This window comes from Cyprinodon variegatus, unplaced genomic scaffold (assembly GCF_000732505.1).
Source record: "Cyprinodon variegatus isolate N-32 unplaced genomic scaffold, C_variegatus-1.0 Scaffold1025, whole genome shotgun sequence".
In the NCBI taxonomy this organism is placed as follows: domain Eukaryota; kingdom Metazoa; phylum Chordata; class Actinopteri; order Cyprinodontiformes; family Cyprinodontidae; genus Cyprinodon; species Cyprinodon variegatus.
Window position 1 is genome coordinate 250,400 of NW_015151478.1, and position 18,304 is coordinate 268,703.

The following is an 18,304-nucleotide window of genomic DNA, read 5'->3' on the forward strand; positions in this document are numbered from 1 at the left end:
CCGCCTCAAAATCAACGCTGATTGGACGTTCGTTCGTTTTCTTTAACGGAGAGTAGCCAGACTGATCTGCGAGTGAAACCTTGAAAGCTCGCAAGATCAGGATGGTCTCACGAGCCTAAGGATTTCTCGACGTTCCGCTTGATCTGAATGGCAAGAAATTCAGAACCTCTGAAATAATGTCATCGCTTATTAATAAGGTGGGACATTTCTTTTCCTCCAACTGACTGTAGCTCCTACCTACTGGTAGTAAGAAGGGAGACAGAGAAAATGAGGGGAAAGCAGGGGGAGAAGACAGACGATGAGAGACGAATCAAGGAGACTGTCCTCTATTATGAATCAAGAGAAGGAAGGTGGGTGAAGGGAGCCTGCATTGACACTTTAAGCAATGACAGAACTTTCTATAAAAGAAACACTTTCTATGAAATCAGGGAAACTGAGGAAAATTGATATATTGAAATAAGAAACCAGCTGGAGGACTTCCATGCTAAATTTGGACATTAACTTCAGCAGGTTTATTTATTCTCAAGGCTGCCATTGATAACTGTTATATAGCATATGGTTGATCTACAAAAAATGGAGATGTCATGTATAAGTAAAGCTGTATTGCAAAAGTTCCTTCACGGAAATATATTTCAAATACAGAGATATAGCAAACTGTCCTGCCAGCAGAGATATGTAAGGAACGATGGGGGAGCTGGGTAAATGGCATGGGGACTAGCCGGTAAGGGAGGGCAGATTAAGAAGCATTTCACAATCTGCGCTCTTCATCCATCAACACAATCTGCAATGCTTTGAAGAGAGAGAAGATGTGCATGCAAGCATTTTGACTGGAAATGTTTGCTTGGCACAGAAGGGTGCACAACACTCTTTGCACTGTGCCTGTGGTTGTTTCTGTGTCTGCAGAATCAGCTCCGTCTGTCAAGTGAAACAAACGGTTTAGCACAGCAAAACAAAACTGAGAGACATCGTACAAAATCACAAGGATTGTTATATTTTTCTGCCAAACAAAAACGGATCTGGTGCGACAAGCCGGAGAAGACGGCTTAATCCATCGCGGCATTTAAGCCAAATCTAACAAGGATGATGTTTCTATCAGGAGACTATGGGGCAATCTAGAATCAAAGTTCCACCATGTCATTACTCATAAAGATTTTTTAAAATTTCTGGGAATTCCCTCTATTTTAGGTCAGTCAAATTATGCGTATTAAGCCTTAAAATATTCTAAATCAGTTAGTGAACTGAAGCTTGTTTGTGGTTGGAAAAAAAACATTAAAAAGACTAAATGAGACAGCTACAACTTTAACTCCTCCTGGGCTCATTGCTGTTGTTCCAACCTTTAGCTGTACTTTAGGTTGCAAACTCTCTGAAAAAAAGGGACACCTCATGTACGTGCCAGCTGAACCAATTGCATTTACACCTCCTGGCATGGTGATTTTTTTTTAGCCTCCCTTTGACTCACATCTGCATTGAATTAGGTGCATATTTGCAGTGTGCTTTATATTCACTATCAAGGACTTTTTGCTCCAAAGTATTTTCCCATTCCTCCCTATATATGTGCAGGAGGAACATCGCTATGTGAAGGTGCACTGCCTGCAAAAGCAGCGTCAGCATTTAAATGACTCTGTTAGTCCCCCATACTGCTCTGTTGTCCTCATAGGTAACACTTCGCTAACACTCGGCCAATGGGATGAGGGTATTCTGGATTGTTACATGCATGTTGTCAGCTCATTGGTCACAATGCAGGACAGGGCCTGGAAACAAGTTTACCTCAAGTTCTGTATCTAACATGCCCTTATTGTTCATTTTCCATTAGATTTTTACTGATTATTTTTTTACTCTCACATTAATATTGGAAAAAGTGTGTTCCTTTTTCATTAGAAACGGGACAGGTACTTCTATTTCTAGATACGGAATGATTCTGTTTTTCAAGGTGACCGTTGGCAACCCACACTGTAAGTGTGTTGGCATTATAAAACCTACCTCCCCAGAAGGAAAGCTGCAACTTCATTTGACTTTGTTTCATTTTGCTTATTTTTTAGTCTGCTTAAAGAAATTTAAGGTTAAGGCAAAGTCATTTTTTAAGAGTTATTATGGTTTTACTAGGATCTAGCAACACCCAGCTCCATCTTGTGTGACTGTAACCAACTATTCCTTCTGGAGAGGAATCCTTTCTTGTCGATGTCATCATTGTAACTAGAAATAAATATTTATATATTTTGGACCTGTCAAAATGCACACACAATTATACATCATATTTATTCTGTAAAATGTATACTTTTATTCTGTACTACTCTATTTCAGACCCATTCTTCTCTACAAGGGAGGCAAGGAGCTAAATGGGTAATACAATACAATATTTATATCATTAGCTCCGCCAAGGAGGTAATGCTTCTAATGATTGTTAGCAGGATTACTTAAAAAGTTATGAATGGATTTTAATGAAATTTTGGCAAGAGGTGCGCCTCATGCCAAGGAACAATTCTTTAGAAAATTGAGAATTATCCAGATCATCTGCCAGTTTTGGCTATAGACGGATGTCTGTGCCCTCTGTTTTAGGTCTAGTATCACTGTGTAATGCATCTCTTAATAAAATAATGATTTTATGTCTCCATTACTTTAGATTAGTTGTTTTCATGATAATGTTATTAGCCCTACGGCAAATAACAGTAAGAGAGATACAGGTACATATAAAGTTTTTAAATGGTAAAAAAGACTTTCCAAAGACCCATGTGGAGGTTTCATATTTTTGGCAGCTTTCTCAGTTATTTTCATACATTTATTTATATGAAAAATTGTGTTTTTTAAAAAAACATGCTATATTATTTTATTCTTTAAATAATGTCATACCTAAACAAATGTGCAGCATTTTAAAGGAGCTGCGTTTTTCCTGAAAACAGCGTGTTGTTACTCTAGGGAAACACTTTTTCTCTGTTCTCTCTCTGTTTCATAAGGGCTCTTTAAGGTAAGGGTTTTATCTTTCATTTACACATTTGCACATTTCTGCTCTCATGCTGGGATCCCTTCTCTGCTCTCCATAAAGGTAGTCCTGGAGGGAGGTTTTCTTTGCTGCCATGACAACATGAGATCTCTTTGGTCTCCCATGACGACAGAAGGAACCGAACAGGCAGTGTTTTGGTTGATGCAGATGATTTTGAAGCAATAATTGGATGATTTACATGCACACACCATCACACACTTTTTTCTACATATATGTAAACCTTAGATGAGATTATGATTTGGAAAAGTGAAATTAAGACAATGAATGTATTTTTGTACATTACGTCCTGAAAACAAAGCTTGTTTTCTTGATATAAGAGATTCACATACTTGATTGCTGCACCAGAAGCTAATTCACATCAACATGCTAGTTCAGTCATTCCATTCACAATCTCCCTGGTAAGTAGCCTCTGCACTGCTGGGCTTAACCTCTTTTATTGCTTTGACCTTAAACACCGAAGCATAACAGTCAACTTAACCCAAATATATGCAACCACCAAACACAAAGTACCCAAAATGCTTCAATGACACAGCCATTGTTGCCCTACTAAAGACTATAACTCCATCTTGGACTAACTCACCATTGTCTCAAATCACCACATCACCTATTTATATGATCACAAACAACCTGTGATGTTAATATCAAATTAATAATAGATATGAATAAAACAGCTTCATTCTGCCATGACTTTTCAAAATGAACAAAATCAGACTGACTGAGGGAAACAACATTTCAGTATCTAGCGATTGTGCTTTAGCTTTTTTAGCTAAAATATCTCTAAAAATGTTGATTAAAAAATCTCAAATGAATCATTTATAAGTTATTTAAAGCCCCTGTCACACCTTGACTTAGAAAGCATCAGGCAAATATTGTCACGGTTTTGGTTATATTGTGCTTTACTTTGCTCTATGTTCCCTAGTTTTATTGGTTTATTCCTTTTTTTTGTTGTAATTTCTAGATTTATGTTAGTTCTCATGTTTTTCTGTTGCCCCCTTGTGTGTGTGTGTTCCTTTCCCCTTGGCTCCCTCGTTGTCTCCTCTCACACCTGTTCCTTGTCAGCTCGTTAGCCCTCCCTTTGTCTCTGTCAGCTATATATGCTCTCCCTCTGCTCTCACTCTTTGTTGGTTCCGCTGTTGTTGCTGGTCCTGTCATCGCTGCAATCGTCTCCCCTCGTCTCTCCCTGGCTCCTTCTACGCGTTTTCCCTTGATGTCTCCATGTCTGTTACATTTCAGTTAGATTTTTGGACTGCCTTTGTTAACCATTTTTTCATTAAATCTACAAGTATTCACCTCTGCCTCTCTGCCTCTGCATTTGGGTCCTCCAAACCTCAACCAAGACAAGACAAATATGAGTCGGTTTTGTATAAGTTATGAGCACGCTGAAGTACACTGGCACATGTCTACATACGTCAAGTACGTATGTCGACTTGACGCATGCTAGCATATGCTGATACGTGGGCCATAATTTACAGGTAAAGGTACGTTAAGTGTAAGTTACTCATGAGTTGTGGTGTCCGGCTTATTCAAAACCTATCAGTAAATTGTGCATAACTTATCTTTAACTTATTAATAACTTATCCACAACGTATATTAACGTATTTAAAGGGTTCCAGAGAACCGCTGTACGTGGTTCAAATTTACAGCTACTGTACAACATCGTATTGGCAGCGTTTTGGTATAAAAGTGTGTTCACAGGAGGAAACTATCCCTACTTCTCCAGACTTCATCCCCTTCCTAGGGTGAGTGAGAAGGTGTGTGTGATGGATCTTCCCTGCCAAGAAACTTCCTAGCAGACATGAAGCTGAATCCTGCAACCTTCTTTTTTTCTTTTCTTTTTTTGGCGGGTGGTAAACAGCAGCTAGGTTAATACAGCGATCCATGAAATCTGTTTATGCAGGCCGGGCACCTCCAGCCGCATTACTGCCCCCCTCAGGACACTAAGGGAAGGCATTACGTGTGGGATTGCATGGGCATTACGCTGCTGTACGTTACGCATACGTTAGGCTTAGTCCTAGGCTTAAGTCCTGGACTTGTTATGAATACGCTATGTATACGCCCAAAATTGAAAAAATACATAGAAAGTTCAGGGCTGGCTAAATCGGCAAGGTGTGACAGGGGCTTAAGTTTTTGAAGTACAACTTAGTTTAGAGAGCTAAAAGAAAACAGAATACTGAAAAGTCGGTTGTTAGTGCTTCAATGAGAAAACAACACACTATAGTTGTATTGTAAATCATCCAGAGAAGAACAATGAGATATTCATTACCTTGAGTCTCTCAGAAACCCCATCGGTAAAGCTGATAGTAAACTCCTCCACCTTCGGAACCTTCAGCCGCTTCTTCTCAGTCTGGTACTCTGTCCGAGTTTTCACCACCACCTAAATAATAATAAAAAAAAAAGGTTAAAGTAAAACTCAAGGATTGACATTTTCTCACAGTTTTTATACAATGAAGCCTATTCATACCCAGAAATACCATCAAAACACCAAAAACATGAAACCCCAAAAAGCGCCCAATAGCATCTCTAAAGTAAATATAGCTATCTATAACCCAGGTACTATTCAGTGTGTGTCCTTGGTTTAAATTCTCGTTCTGCATAAAGTTTCCATGCTCTCCCAGTGCATGCATTGGTTCTCTCTGGATACCTTGGCCTCCATCCTCAGACAGAAAAAGAAATTATGTCTGGTAGTTTAATAAAGCCTCTTCATGCCCTTAGATCAGGCATGCCCAAAGTCGGTCCTCGAGGGCCGCTGTCCTGCAGGTTTTAGAGGTTTCCTTGCTTCAGCAAAGCTGATTTACATTGATAGCTGATTAACAGGCTTTTGCTGAACTGCAATCATCAGAATCAGCTGTGCTAAAGCAGAGAAACCTCTAAAACCTGCAGGACAGGGGCCCTCAAGGACCGACTTTGGGCATGCCTGCGTTAGATGTTAGTGTGCACGAATCATTGCTACATCAATGAGTCAATTTGTTACCCTGTAATGCTTTGGCAATACTAAGGTGTGCACCGCCTCAACAGCTGGATGGAGGCAGTAACCTTGCAAGGCAAGTTTATTTCTAAAGCACATTTCAGTGGCAAACATTCCCCAAAGTGCTAATGATTAATAATCTGACTTCCCAGCTTAAAGAGGCACCATCTTCCACCTCAAAATCCCTGCAGCTCCTCAAGAAATTACAATTCAAGAAAACAAAAGTCCAATAATGTCTGTGATGACACACTAAAACAAAACACCAACAAATACGCCCCACAGTCGTTATCATGTTTTAATATAAGGCAAAAACCAGAGCATATATATCAAGTGAAATTCTGAAACAACATTTTAACTGTTCCCAGTCCTCGTACAATACTCCACAGCAAGGTTTAGGATAAAGGATGGTTAATGCTGCACAGGAAAATTGGAAGGAGAAAAACAAGGCCAATGTCTTGCTGTCCTTGTGGTTGATTTTGCTGCTGCTAAGCAGCCCACTGTCACTTTGAGACAAAGCCAGAAAGTGCTGTGCACACAAACCGATTCTGCTATCTGAATAACAAAGCTTTGGTTTGGCTCCACAGAGCTCTTATCTGAAAGCTGAAAGCTGCAGTAGGTGAATATGGTGCATTACATCGGACTCCTGAGGCGCCGAAGCCCCGCGGTTCTTAGTGTAGCTGTACAAGACGTCTTGCTTGTCATTTAGGTATAACTAATGTCCCAATTTTTACTACAACTTTCTCGTTCTTGGAGTCATTGCACAATAAAATGGAGACAGCCTCCAGGTTTAAAGCACAACTGGGTTTGTTTTGTTTCATTACATTTTCCCTCATCTCCACGTCTCACTCTTTTGTTTCTTATTTCGCAGTGAAGTGGCTATCAATCAACTGTAACTCATTTTCATACGCCTTTAGCCACCAGCAGCTCCATCTCTGATTAGAGGCGTTCCAGAATGCTTCAGAAACCAACACTTTTTAACAAAAGCCTTTTTACAGAGCAAGATGTCAAAAAAACAAACATTCAAAAATACTTTTAATATGTCCTGTGCTCATCCCAGAGCATACATGTTGTTTTCCTTATTCTTTCACCTATCAGACATGTCTGACAACATTTTTAATGCTGAATTAAAAAATAAAGAGTTAGATCAGGTCATTTCAGACTGAAGCATCTAGCCTTAAAGGTTGGTTTACCTTTTGCAAAGCATAATCTGAGATTAAGTTATGTTAATATTGGCTTATTTCAATCAGTTTTCTTTTTGTTTTGTTTTGTTTTTTTTCACGTGATCTAAAAGGCATTTATTATATTCTGTTCTGGGGTTTGTAATGTCGATTAAACTGGAATATTACAAAGAAATATCAAAACAAAGATAGGGAGTTGCTCTGCTGATTGGCTGTTTCATCAATATACTTTCAAATTGAATTAATAAAATGCTGCTAGTTTATCTTGTAGCTGGAGAAAACACACTGTATAACCACACTGTTCTATCCCTGATTTCTTACCGCCATCTGTGGGGTCTCTTAAGTTAGGAAAATCCCCCAACAGTTCTAAAATCTTGCCTTGTGAACCAGCCATAACCAAATAATCCAAACATCATTAAACATCACTCCAAAAACTGTTTTTTTATCAATACATTGCATATCTATCCCCATCAAGCTTTCTAATTTTGAGAAATTCCAACTTCTTCCAATAAAATGCATTAAATCTAAAATAAAAGCTGCCTTCTCTGAGGTTTGATTTTAAACTATGCATGTTTAATTCTGGAGCAATATTAACGTTTCGTTAGGAGATTATTTTAGATCAATCCAGACCAGTCCATAGAACTATTTTAGAACATTATATCTAGATGTTCTTTATGTCATTTTATTTTTATCGATCATAATCTCTGGCAGAGAACCTTTCCTATAAACATATTACTGAAAACCAGGTATTTCTAGGGTGACTAGAAAATTGCTCCGGTGAAGCAATAATGTTGATAAATGGGGTACTACATATTTTTATGTGTCCAAATGACGTCGCACAACACGAACAAAACGAATCTCCCCTGAGAGTTTACCCACTTTCTTGGATCACTATTTTTCCTTCGCCGCACCTGTTTCATGTTGCTCCCCTCCACTGGCTACATTGCGAAGGTTGTCTTGCATTTCCACTTCTTGAGAAGCTGCTTACTATCAGCCCTCTTTTCTACCAGAAGGACTTACAGACTGTCCAACATCAAGAAACAGTGGATTAATGATTCACCTCCAGCAAAACCTCAACCTTGGAGAATCCCTTTAATAAGATTTCATGAGGAATGTTTACTTAAATACCAATGTGACCTTGGAATGTTTGAATGTCTGAAATGAGGTTGCTTTTCAATCAGATGATGCAATATACAGCAAAAATGTTTGAAAATATTAATGCTGTTTAAACAACGTGTTCTTTTTTTACAGCGTATGTTACAACCATGAACATAAACATATTCCTTGTTCATTGGGAGTGTTGGCCCAGTGGTTAGAGCAGTGCGCTTGTGCTCTGAGAAAGTTGCGAGTACCCGGTTCAATCCCCACAGCCTCCACTCCGGGTCCCTGAGTAAAGACCCTTAACCCCAGACTGCTCCCCGGGCGCCGAACAATGGCAGCCCACTGCTCCCCAAGGGGATGGGTTAAATGCAGAGGTAAGTTTCTCCAATGTGAGATCAATAAAAGTTAAATTATTTACAGTGACTGGCAGTCTGGAAAAAGAGAGACTTAATTGCAGCAGATAAAAAATATTTGCATCCCCTCTGAAGGAGCTGCAGATATTCACAGCTTCAGTTGCTGAACCTGACATTCATTTCTAACCTGGAGAGCACTGATAAGGTGGAGCACTCAGGTTTGGTTCTACACATTATTAATCTGGGACTGCTCCCATCTAATCTGTTCATTCAGCAGAACCTTAGTAAATGATTGGGTGAAGTGACAACTACAGCCTGCATATCAAGGTTTGGTTCTAGCCAGTAACCCTGAGGAAAAAAATAGTAGCAGACACTTGGCTCTACCTTGGGCTTATAGTGGCTCTACCCTTCTCATACCTCATCCAAATTAGTTGGGTTATCAAGAGCCATTTTCTATATGTATGCTGCTATATGTTTACTGTAGGCTGCTGGAGGATATAGGGACCACCTTTCCTCATAACGCTTCGTTCTATTTTTATTCTCCTATTCTGCAGTATTTAAGCTCCGCTCATAATTTTATGCTCTCTCTGCTTTTTCTTATCATAGTAGCTTCATCTGCTCTGCTCCTTTGTGACTGTGAAATATCAGCTGTGCTGCTGCNGACCTGAAATGACTCATTTAATCATCCAAAACGTTATGGAACACATTAATTAACTGAAAAATGTTGCATAGTATGCCTTTAAACCTTAATACTGCAGTGTAATTAACTTTAATAATAATATGATTTTAATAATGCATTTTCGTTGTTTTTGAGTTCACCACTACCACAACAATTCAGTTTACAAGTTTGTTGCCTTTATGGAAAATTTTAGTCCAGACTGACATCTTTCCTTGGCTCTACCTTGGGCTTATAGTGGCTCTACCCTTCTCATACCTCATCAAAATTAGTTGGGTTATCAAGAGCCATTTTCTATATTTATGCTGCTATATGTTTACTGTAGGCTGCTGGAGGATATAGGGACCACCTTTCCTCATAACGCTTCGTTCTATTTTTATTCTCTGCAGTATTTAAGCTTCGCTCATAATTTTATGCTCTCTCTGCTTTTTCTTATCATAGTAGCTTCATCTGCTCTGCTCCTTTGTGACTGTGAAATATCAGCTGTGCTGCTGCCATCAACACCTTTGTTTATAAATGTTGGAGCTCGGCCTGTTTTTCAGTGTAGTCCTGTTTCTCTGACTGACTAACTGGATGTGCTCTCTTTCATCCTCTGACATAGGAACTGGCTTGGAGCTTGTCTGCCTGTCTGTGTCTTTCCTCGTTGACAGTTACCTTTTTTACCTCTGCTTCTTTCTGTATGTCTGCTTCTGTCTCCTTGAAACCCAGTCAGCCTTGGCAGAAGGCCGCTCACACTCAGCCTGGTTGTGCTGGAGGTGTTTTCCTGTTAAAAGGTTTTTTTTCCTTTACATTGTCGCTGCATGCAAGCTTGGTGTGAGGGATGGCTGAAGAGTCAATGACAGAATACAAGCTCATCCAGGGGGAGCATGCCTTGCAAGTCAATGGCTTGATACAATCAGCTGATTTTCCTTGAGAAAAATTTTTATTCAATCTGACTGTATTGTTTCAGTAAATAAGTAAAATTACTCCAATCCCAAGTGACAAGTAAGACTCATTTTGGTTAATTTTACAGTAATTTTCTTAAGTATTGCTCCTTTAAGAAAACTTTCTGCTTTCTGCAATTGTGTACTCCAGTTTTGATCTTCCTTACAGAAAATCTTTCAGAACTACATGTCTTTCCAAGTGTGTTATTCCTTAAAACTGCTGCAGCAATGATTGCAGTTTTATCTGTAATCCCTGGAGCGAAAACTGTTGGAGCGTAGGTCTTTGGCAGAGTTCAACGTAGAAGGCAGGCGCAAGACAATCTTATTTCTTTTCATGGCGTCTAGGATACATTTGTTTCCTTATGAATAAAGACCTAAACAGTGTGTTTTATAAGAACAAAGAGAATAAGAAAGAAGAGAGGATGTCTCTGCAAGTGCTGCAAAACAACTTCCAAGAGGATCAAGGATTTTTTAATCAAAGATTATTAATGTTTAATCAGCTGCTCTTTTCTGTGTTGTCAAACCAGACACTGCTTCTGTTGCCTGACATTAGATAGACTTCAGATCGCAAATATTAACAAGTGATGCTTTAGAGCCAGAATGAAGGGGGTGGGCTCAATTCAGAATAGCTCTATACATTTGGCTCTATTTGCTGCAGCCATATGTATTTGCCTGTTAGAGTTAGAGATAACAGACACGCCTGGGAAAATACTGTATTTGCTGCCACAAAAAAATAACTAATTAAATCAGGCCTTAAAAGCATCCCTCCTAACCTCTAACTCAAGGTTTTCTTATACATAGTGCCTTCAACACATGATATAAGGTAAATATTCCTCAATCTATTTAATAAAAGCCACACAATCTCACACTGAAAGCTAGAAAATCTTCTATGATGAAGGAAAAAATATATATTGAATATTTGTTCTTTCAGTGGCAGCCCTAATTGCGTTCAAATAAATGTAAATAGAATTTTTGGCAACCATTTCAGGTATCTATACTTTGTGATTTAATAAAAAAATGTATTTCTTAATTTTAAAGCAACATGTTTTCTGTTTCCCTGCAGTATAAATAGAGTTAAATCTAATCAAGTACATTAAAAATTGGGAAAACAAGAAAATTTGACATTTGTGTAGAGCAGGTATTTGTAGATCTTTAAAAATTGAGTGAATGGCGATAACTAATTTAAAGTGGATAAGATTTACAGTTGGAGAAATAGCTAAAACTAATTAAAGCAGTTTGACAAAAGAATAAGCCATTTGTTTCTTGCCCTCATACTCCTGCAGGAGGATTTTAAATCTGACGGATACTAATGTCCACAGCTCTCTGGTCCTTTCAGTGTGAGATTATGCCGCTTCATTAAAAGATTCATTTTACAGCTTTTTATACAACCGTCAACATCAATAAATGAAGGTTGTCTACATTTTTAAACCTGACTAACAGCAGTGCCCTTTTAGAGAAAGGAAGGCTTCCTGCTGCACTGTTGGTTTCTCAGGGTGAGCGCTGCTGAGTATTTTCTTTATTAGGTAAATAAAAGCAGCAGTTAGTTTTCTCTTACTATCAGAGGCCTTAATCAGACTCAACGTGCAATCCTAAATGAAAGCAGAACACAAAACTGCACAGAACGGTAGCTTAGGGAGCAATCCAGCTCCCAAAATCTGGAATATTAATAAAAATGTTTTTTACAGCTACAGCTTAAGGCCTGGTTATCCTCCTGCAACAGTGTGTCGCAGTTAGGTTGTCGCAGATGTTTTTGATTTATGCCCAATATTGAAGCATGGCCTGCTCCATGTTTTTCCACGCCACAAAGCAAGAGGGACAATCAGGAACTAGCTGTGGGTCTAGATACGACCGAGGCAGTGAGGAAGTGGGAGCAAATTTGCCGACAACATAGACATGATGGCGGAAAAAAGCGGGGATCCCGGTGGAAAAAGGGTTCCAGCATTCTCGCAAAACTCGCACTTCGAGTCTTTTTCCGCAATGGCGGTCATGCAAACAAAACAAACCGGTAAGGAACCAAACAGGAAATACACATAGTGTAAAGCGGATGTAGATTTGACCAATCAGAGGCCTCCTGTCTCCTGTCACCTACAATTTTGGAGAGGTGCAGGAGAGTGTCTCCGGCAGGGTGGAGACACATTTGGTATCAAGATTATTCCAGCAAGTTCCCCTAATGGCGTGCACCCGCTACTGCTTTGATTATTATCCTTGTTTCACCTGTGGGGGGCACTATTTAGGCAAGCCTTCTCCTTTGCTCGGGTGCCAGATTCTCGATAACATTTTTTGTTATTAGACCTTTCGAATTTCGGATCCCCCACATGGCAGTCAGAGACTCAAACCACTTATATCTGGAAAAATCTAAACTTTTAGCTTTTGCAGGATGTGAGAAAAAAACATAAGGCAATTATATTTTTTATATAGTCTTGACAAGATTGAAAGCTGCTGTCACCCCTGTTCTGATAACCAAAACACCATCAAACATCATCAGCTGACTGACAGGAGGCAGCACTGGGGGAGGGGGGTCTTTGTGTGGCTTGTAGGAGATATAGACAGTTTCAAGTATTTTATCAAAACACTGTCATACAAGTGTCTTTACAAAAACTGTTTTATGCTGTAACTTGGTATATCTACAGCAGAAACAAGAATATGGCTCAAGAAAAGGATATGAAGGAAATGATTGTGGGAGGAATTTGGCTGGTATGCCTTCCTACCTCCGCCATCACCCTCTCTTCTTCATATAATTACAGATTTAATTAGTTCTTGACCTGAACTGAGCCCATGCTCTCTCTACCAGAAGCACAATTTCTAATAATCAAGGCTGCTGACAAATAAAACTCAGAGGCAAACAACCTTTCCTTCTCTTACAGCGTCTCCTGCAAGAACAAACTGGTCCCTTTGCATCCGAATGCAGCGTTTAATTAATGTGAGCTGAAAGAAGGCAATAAATGTCTGCATCATTGGTCAGCGACTTTCTTCAGAGACAGGAAGAAACCTTAATCTTTGCAAGAAAAAAAATGCAGAAACATGCTTGTTTACCTGCTGGTACAGTATATATGCTGTGGTTATGATGGCTGCATTGGCTGCAATATCACTGTTCTTGAATCTGCTGGGACAGATTTAATCAGCGGGAAATGAGTGACAGCTTGACTTATGTCCGTTCACAAGCTGGTTGCTGCAGACATGATCGACATGCCGCTCACACACATGCTTGCATAAATCCACATGCCTATACTTACAACACACACTGCTGGAATGCAAGCCATAAAATGGAAGGGTGCATGTATATGTGTGTAAGTACATTGAAGGACAAGTCATTTAACAGGTTTATGTAATGGAAAGAGACTGCGCCTCCCTAAGCAGAATAAATGGGGGTTCAGACTTCGCTGTGATTTTCTGAATGCAGTAATAGCAGTCAGGCGCTTGTGTTCAGATTATAAACTATCAAAAACCCTTCTTCAGATTCCCAGTAAGTGGAAAAAAATGACAGCTTTTAATGTCAAATTGCTTTATAGCTAACTTCTCTGCAAAGACAGTGCCAAAGAAAAAGATTTTTTTATTATCTAGATAATGCATCTCTTTTTTTCTCCATTCTTTTTTTTTTATTTACCGCATAAATACAAGTTTATTATGTGCAATTGGGGATCAGGCAACTAAACCAAGTACATAATGTGCATTTTTATTTACATGGCCAACCTTCATTATAACAAATCAGTACTTTTTAACAGGTACTTTTTAAACAACCCCTTTCAGAGAAATAAAAAACATACATGAAAATGTATTCACTCTTTATTGCTGTGAGAAATAAGCTAAAATTTAAACAAAACTTCAATAAAAGGTTCATTTTTAACAGCAAAACTTTAATAATTTGCAGTCTACGAGACTCTAAACATTGTTTATATTAGGTTGATGTAGTTGTGTTCCTCCACTTTTCACTTTATTGCTACAGTACTCTGCATTTCATTGTACTTTAAACTGCATCTGGATATTATAGAATCATCTATTCATATAGATGTCAGCCGATATATTTGTCAATGTACACATTTTTTATCTTTCATTTTATCGTTTCACATTCAAGCTGCTTAAGCTTTGATTTCAGCTTCTTGTTAGGAACGTGTTCCTCTCTCTAACAGTAGCTCATGTCTTTTTTTATTAGCCAGTTTCTTTTTATGTTAATTTTGGATATTTTCTTTGAATACAGCAGATGTAAGCTGTGGCGTCCTACAAGGACCCAGTGGACACAGAACCTGACGGATCTTTCCTGGACCTACAAGACAAAATTACCTTTAAAGGTCACAACTGTTAAGTTTGCAAAAACAAGATTTACATAAAATTAGGTTTGTGTTCTTCATTTTCTGGCTGAAAAAGGTATATACTATATGCTAAGAAACAAGCCCTCTGAGACTAATTTAGCTTGTTTTTTCTGCAGGAGTCGATTTAGATTGTTTTTGGTAAAGGCTGAAATTTGGCCTACAACATGTTGAAAGTATGTAGATGTTGTTAAAGGCCTTTAAAGAACACTTAAATGTCTTGTTCTAACAAGCTCATTAATTTGTGATGGTTCTGCTGGTCCCCAACCAAAGTGCAAGAAACCATCTAACTTCAGATAAAAATGCAGTCAGTTTCTGCACAAAAAACATTCAGTTATCTCCCTGTTCTCATCCACAAGCAGGAAACTCCAACTGCCCATTGAAAGCAGATGCATCAAAGCAATGAAGGAGCTCACCCCCATCAAATCCAGCTCTGGAAAACTACCATTGTGGCCCAGGTCCACGATGCTATCAATAAAAAATACTAAACTGATGTTTAACCATTTTTTGGGTGAAGACCCGCCCTCTCCACTTTCAAATAAAAAATGCACATGCACAACCTTTTACCCGCTCATAAGAGGGAACGCCTTTAAACGCGTGCAAGAGCATGCACCATTTCTCCTCGTGCACGCTCTGTTTTAAAGTTGCTGTCTGCATCACTCATACAAGCTTTACTTTCCAAAAGAAGATTTGCAATTTTTCCACTATGTTAGACTCACCACCGGTTAGTAAAAATGGGGACAAGCACGTAGGACGGCCTTACATAAACATATCACCAGAATGATTGACAATAAGGAGGACCAGTTATTTTGATGATCCACTCGGAAAAAGAACATCCTCCACTATATCTTTGAATAAATTAAATAGTTCATTAACTGGGAATAAATTCAGGTGATGAAGACGATCGGTGCAAACTCTAAACTCCTAAAATGCTCCAACTTCAAAATGTTGGAGCATGCAAAAACGGTTCTTTAATAAATTGACGACTAAAACAAGAGTAGAAACATAGATCCAAGCAAGTGGAAAAAATGAAATAATCAAGATGTAATTGCAGCACGGAAACACGCCAAAACACTGAAAAGCATTTCATGCATAAAGCCTCCAAATGTGCTGGAAGTGATAATGAGCTTGCCTATTGCCTTGTTCCATTCATTTCCATAATGTGCAATCAGCAGAGCTTTCTGTCCCAACCCCGCAGATAGATGCACCAATCGGCTTTGATCCACCGTCATGGTGACTGGATTAACGAGCGGCAGCGGAGCTACTAGGGGATGTCAGGATGATAAATGACAGCCTGTCTGGCACCAAATCTGTCTCATAATCTCAGCTGGAAAACAAAGGACACGGCAGCGAGACAGCTGAGATGAATGAATGTGTGAATGAATCAAACATTGCAGTCGCATGTGTGTCTGTGTGTGTGCTTTAGAGGAGGGGGTTATTCTAGATGGGGAGGGGGTTAAGGAAGGATGGTATGGTTCAACAACATCGACTTAAATGGCTTCAGAAAGAGACAGACAGATGTGCATCCAGCAAAGCTCTTCTGACAAACACAGAAATAGGGTCAGATTAAGTGGTTAGAGGTCCCATGCAGAATAGAAGGTCCGCTTCTAACTAAACCCACCAGCCACTCCAGCAACGATAACCTTGATTTTATTGACAATATTTAATGTCTTTTATCTCTCTCCTTATTTTTTTCATTGAGCTTGGTCATATCATGGAAAATATTTTAATTAAATGCATCAAACCAAAGCAAATTCATTTTTTTAGCAATATGAACTGATTAATAACAGCATGCACACAGTGTACTGTAGTTCTCTTTAAGGTAATTAGAAATTAAATAAGACTAAAAGGTAGGGATACTGCAACATGATTGATAATATGGGCTTATAATAATCAACAATATTTTTTGTCAGATGTAATTTATCCTAATTTGTCTGTTTTGTTTTTGTGTGCTTGCTGCATAAGTTTGCTATGCTTTTGTCCAGTTAGCTGCATCAGTGCTTAATTTTTATAACAAACATGGTGGATACAGCTGGAAGTTCTGCAAAGTTATTAAAGGCCTTATTGATCATAGGTATGGGAGAACTGACAGTGGATAAAAAGATGGGATTTCCGCTCCAGGATTAAGGATTTTTTTTCATTTTATATAAAAAAATATTATGATGAGAGGCATATGTAAATACATTTCTAGATTGTAAATGCACTGATATGAAAATCTGGGCCAATACCCAATAATTACTGATACCATATATCATATTTTTTTCTACCCTTTGGACACCATCAAACTGCAGACATCACTACTCTGCTTCAGGTAAACACCAACAATCCTGAACCCACAATCACTATCACATGACCAATCCCCCCTCCCATTTCTAACATCGGCCCAATATTGGGCCAACAGGGTTAGAAAAGACCAACATTTCTAAAATATACTGTACATCAGAAACAGAAAAATGAATAACAGTTACAGTTAATAAACACAAACCATATCTACAATAAGTACCAGTTTCTATTTTTACTTTTTAAACAGCAAATCATAAAAACAGATTATTTTCTTCTGTTCTAGATGTGAGACGTGTTTGTATATTCACAGGTTAACCTAGGCATAGATGAAAATCTCAATACTAAGGCCTTTTTTATTAATGAATACATAAAAAGAGATTCATTTATATTTATAACTTGTGCAATGTATAATGTGCAATTTACCATTTGATACCCTGTGCAATAACTATATATATATATATATAAATACCATGTGCAATAACTATATATAAATAAGTATAAATACCCCGTGCAATAACAAGGTACAATGCTCTTACTGACAGTTAGGGGTATAAATCACAACCATCATTCGACTCAGTATCAATTTCCTGACCCGACGAATGGATTATTTTCGATACTCAAGAATAGACCACGATACGATTCGATTCTATTAATTGGTTAATTTATTTTTTTTTACCTTACAGGCTAGAAAATGTTTCAAAATTTGAAGTAAATCAATGAAAGCTGTAATATTGTTATGCATTTTATATGGTAAAAAACAGCCATTAACAGAAGTAGCAAAGTTGTACTCTACCTAGGCCTATGAAGACCTCATTCACTGAGAAATAATAATGCCTCAGTGTTTATGCGCGTGTGTGCGTGCAAGCGGCTAAAGGAAGCGAGGTAGGAGGGCGAAACAGGTTTAGCGCCACCGCAGCACGGGAGTCAGAGTTACGTCCAGGAGCAAATGGATAAAAATAGACAGGAGGAAAAAAACAAAAACAAATCGATACTCTTGCGGACGTGACGATGCATCGGATCGTCGGCTGTTGGATCAATCCATCAACACAAAACGATTAATATTTACACCTCTTCTATGTGTCCATGCACCTTTACATTTCTCCACTGTGAGATAAATTAATTTGCATTTTGTTTATCATTCAGAACATGGAACTTTATAATGGTATTTATTCTTTTAAATTTTAATCTTTTTACCAGTAGATTTTAAAGTTAATTAACAAAATGTTGGGTTGGAGAAACGTGTTTGCCTAGCTGATCACTAAAATGTCTAAAAGAGAATTAACTATTGATCTTTTTTTTGTCACGCTAATGACGAACATCAAGAACCAATTCCTCTATGGAAGAACCTGAAGAACAGTTTTATGTTTTCTATGTCCTCCATTTGAATGTCAGATGGTAAAGAAAATCAAAAATAGATGTATAACAAGAAAATAAAAAAAACTTTAGCATCTCTGCTATAAACAAGAATACAGTACAATTTTCGATCATTTTTCCCCTTATGTGTGTAACTTGCAGTCATCCTT

At 38.4% G+C, this 18,304-nt stretch overlaps 1 protein-coding gene across 1 annotated transcript in view; it reads right to left on the reverse strand.

Moving 5' to 3' along the window:
* Positions 1-18,304, reverse strand: part of LOC107100902 (neuron-specific protein family member 2) — a 52,363-nt gene that overhangs the window by 31,256 nt on the left and 2,803 nt on the right. The window contains exon 3 of the mRNA XM_015399576.1: positions 5,262-5,372. Within this exon, the coding sequence (XP_015255062.1) occupies positions 5,262-5,372 (111 nt within the window). The remainder of the gene's footprint in view (positions 1-5,261; positions 5,373-18,304) is intronic.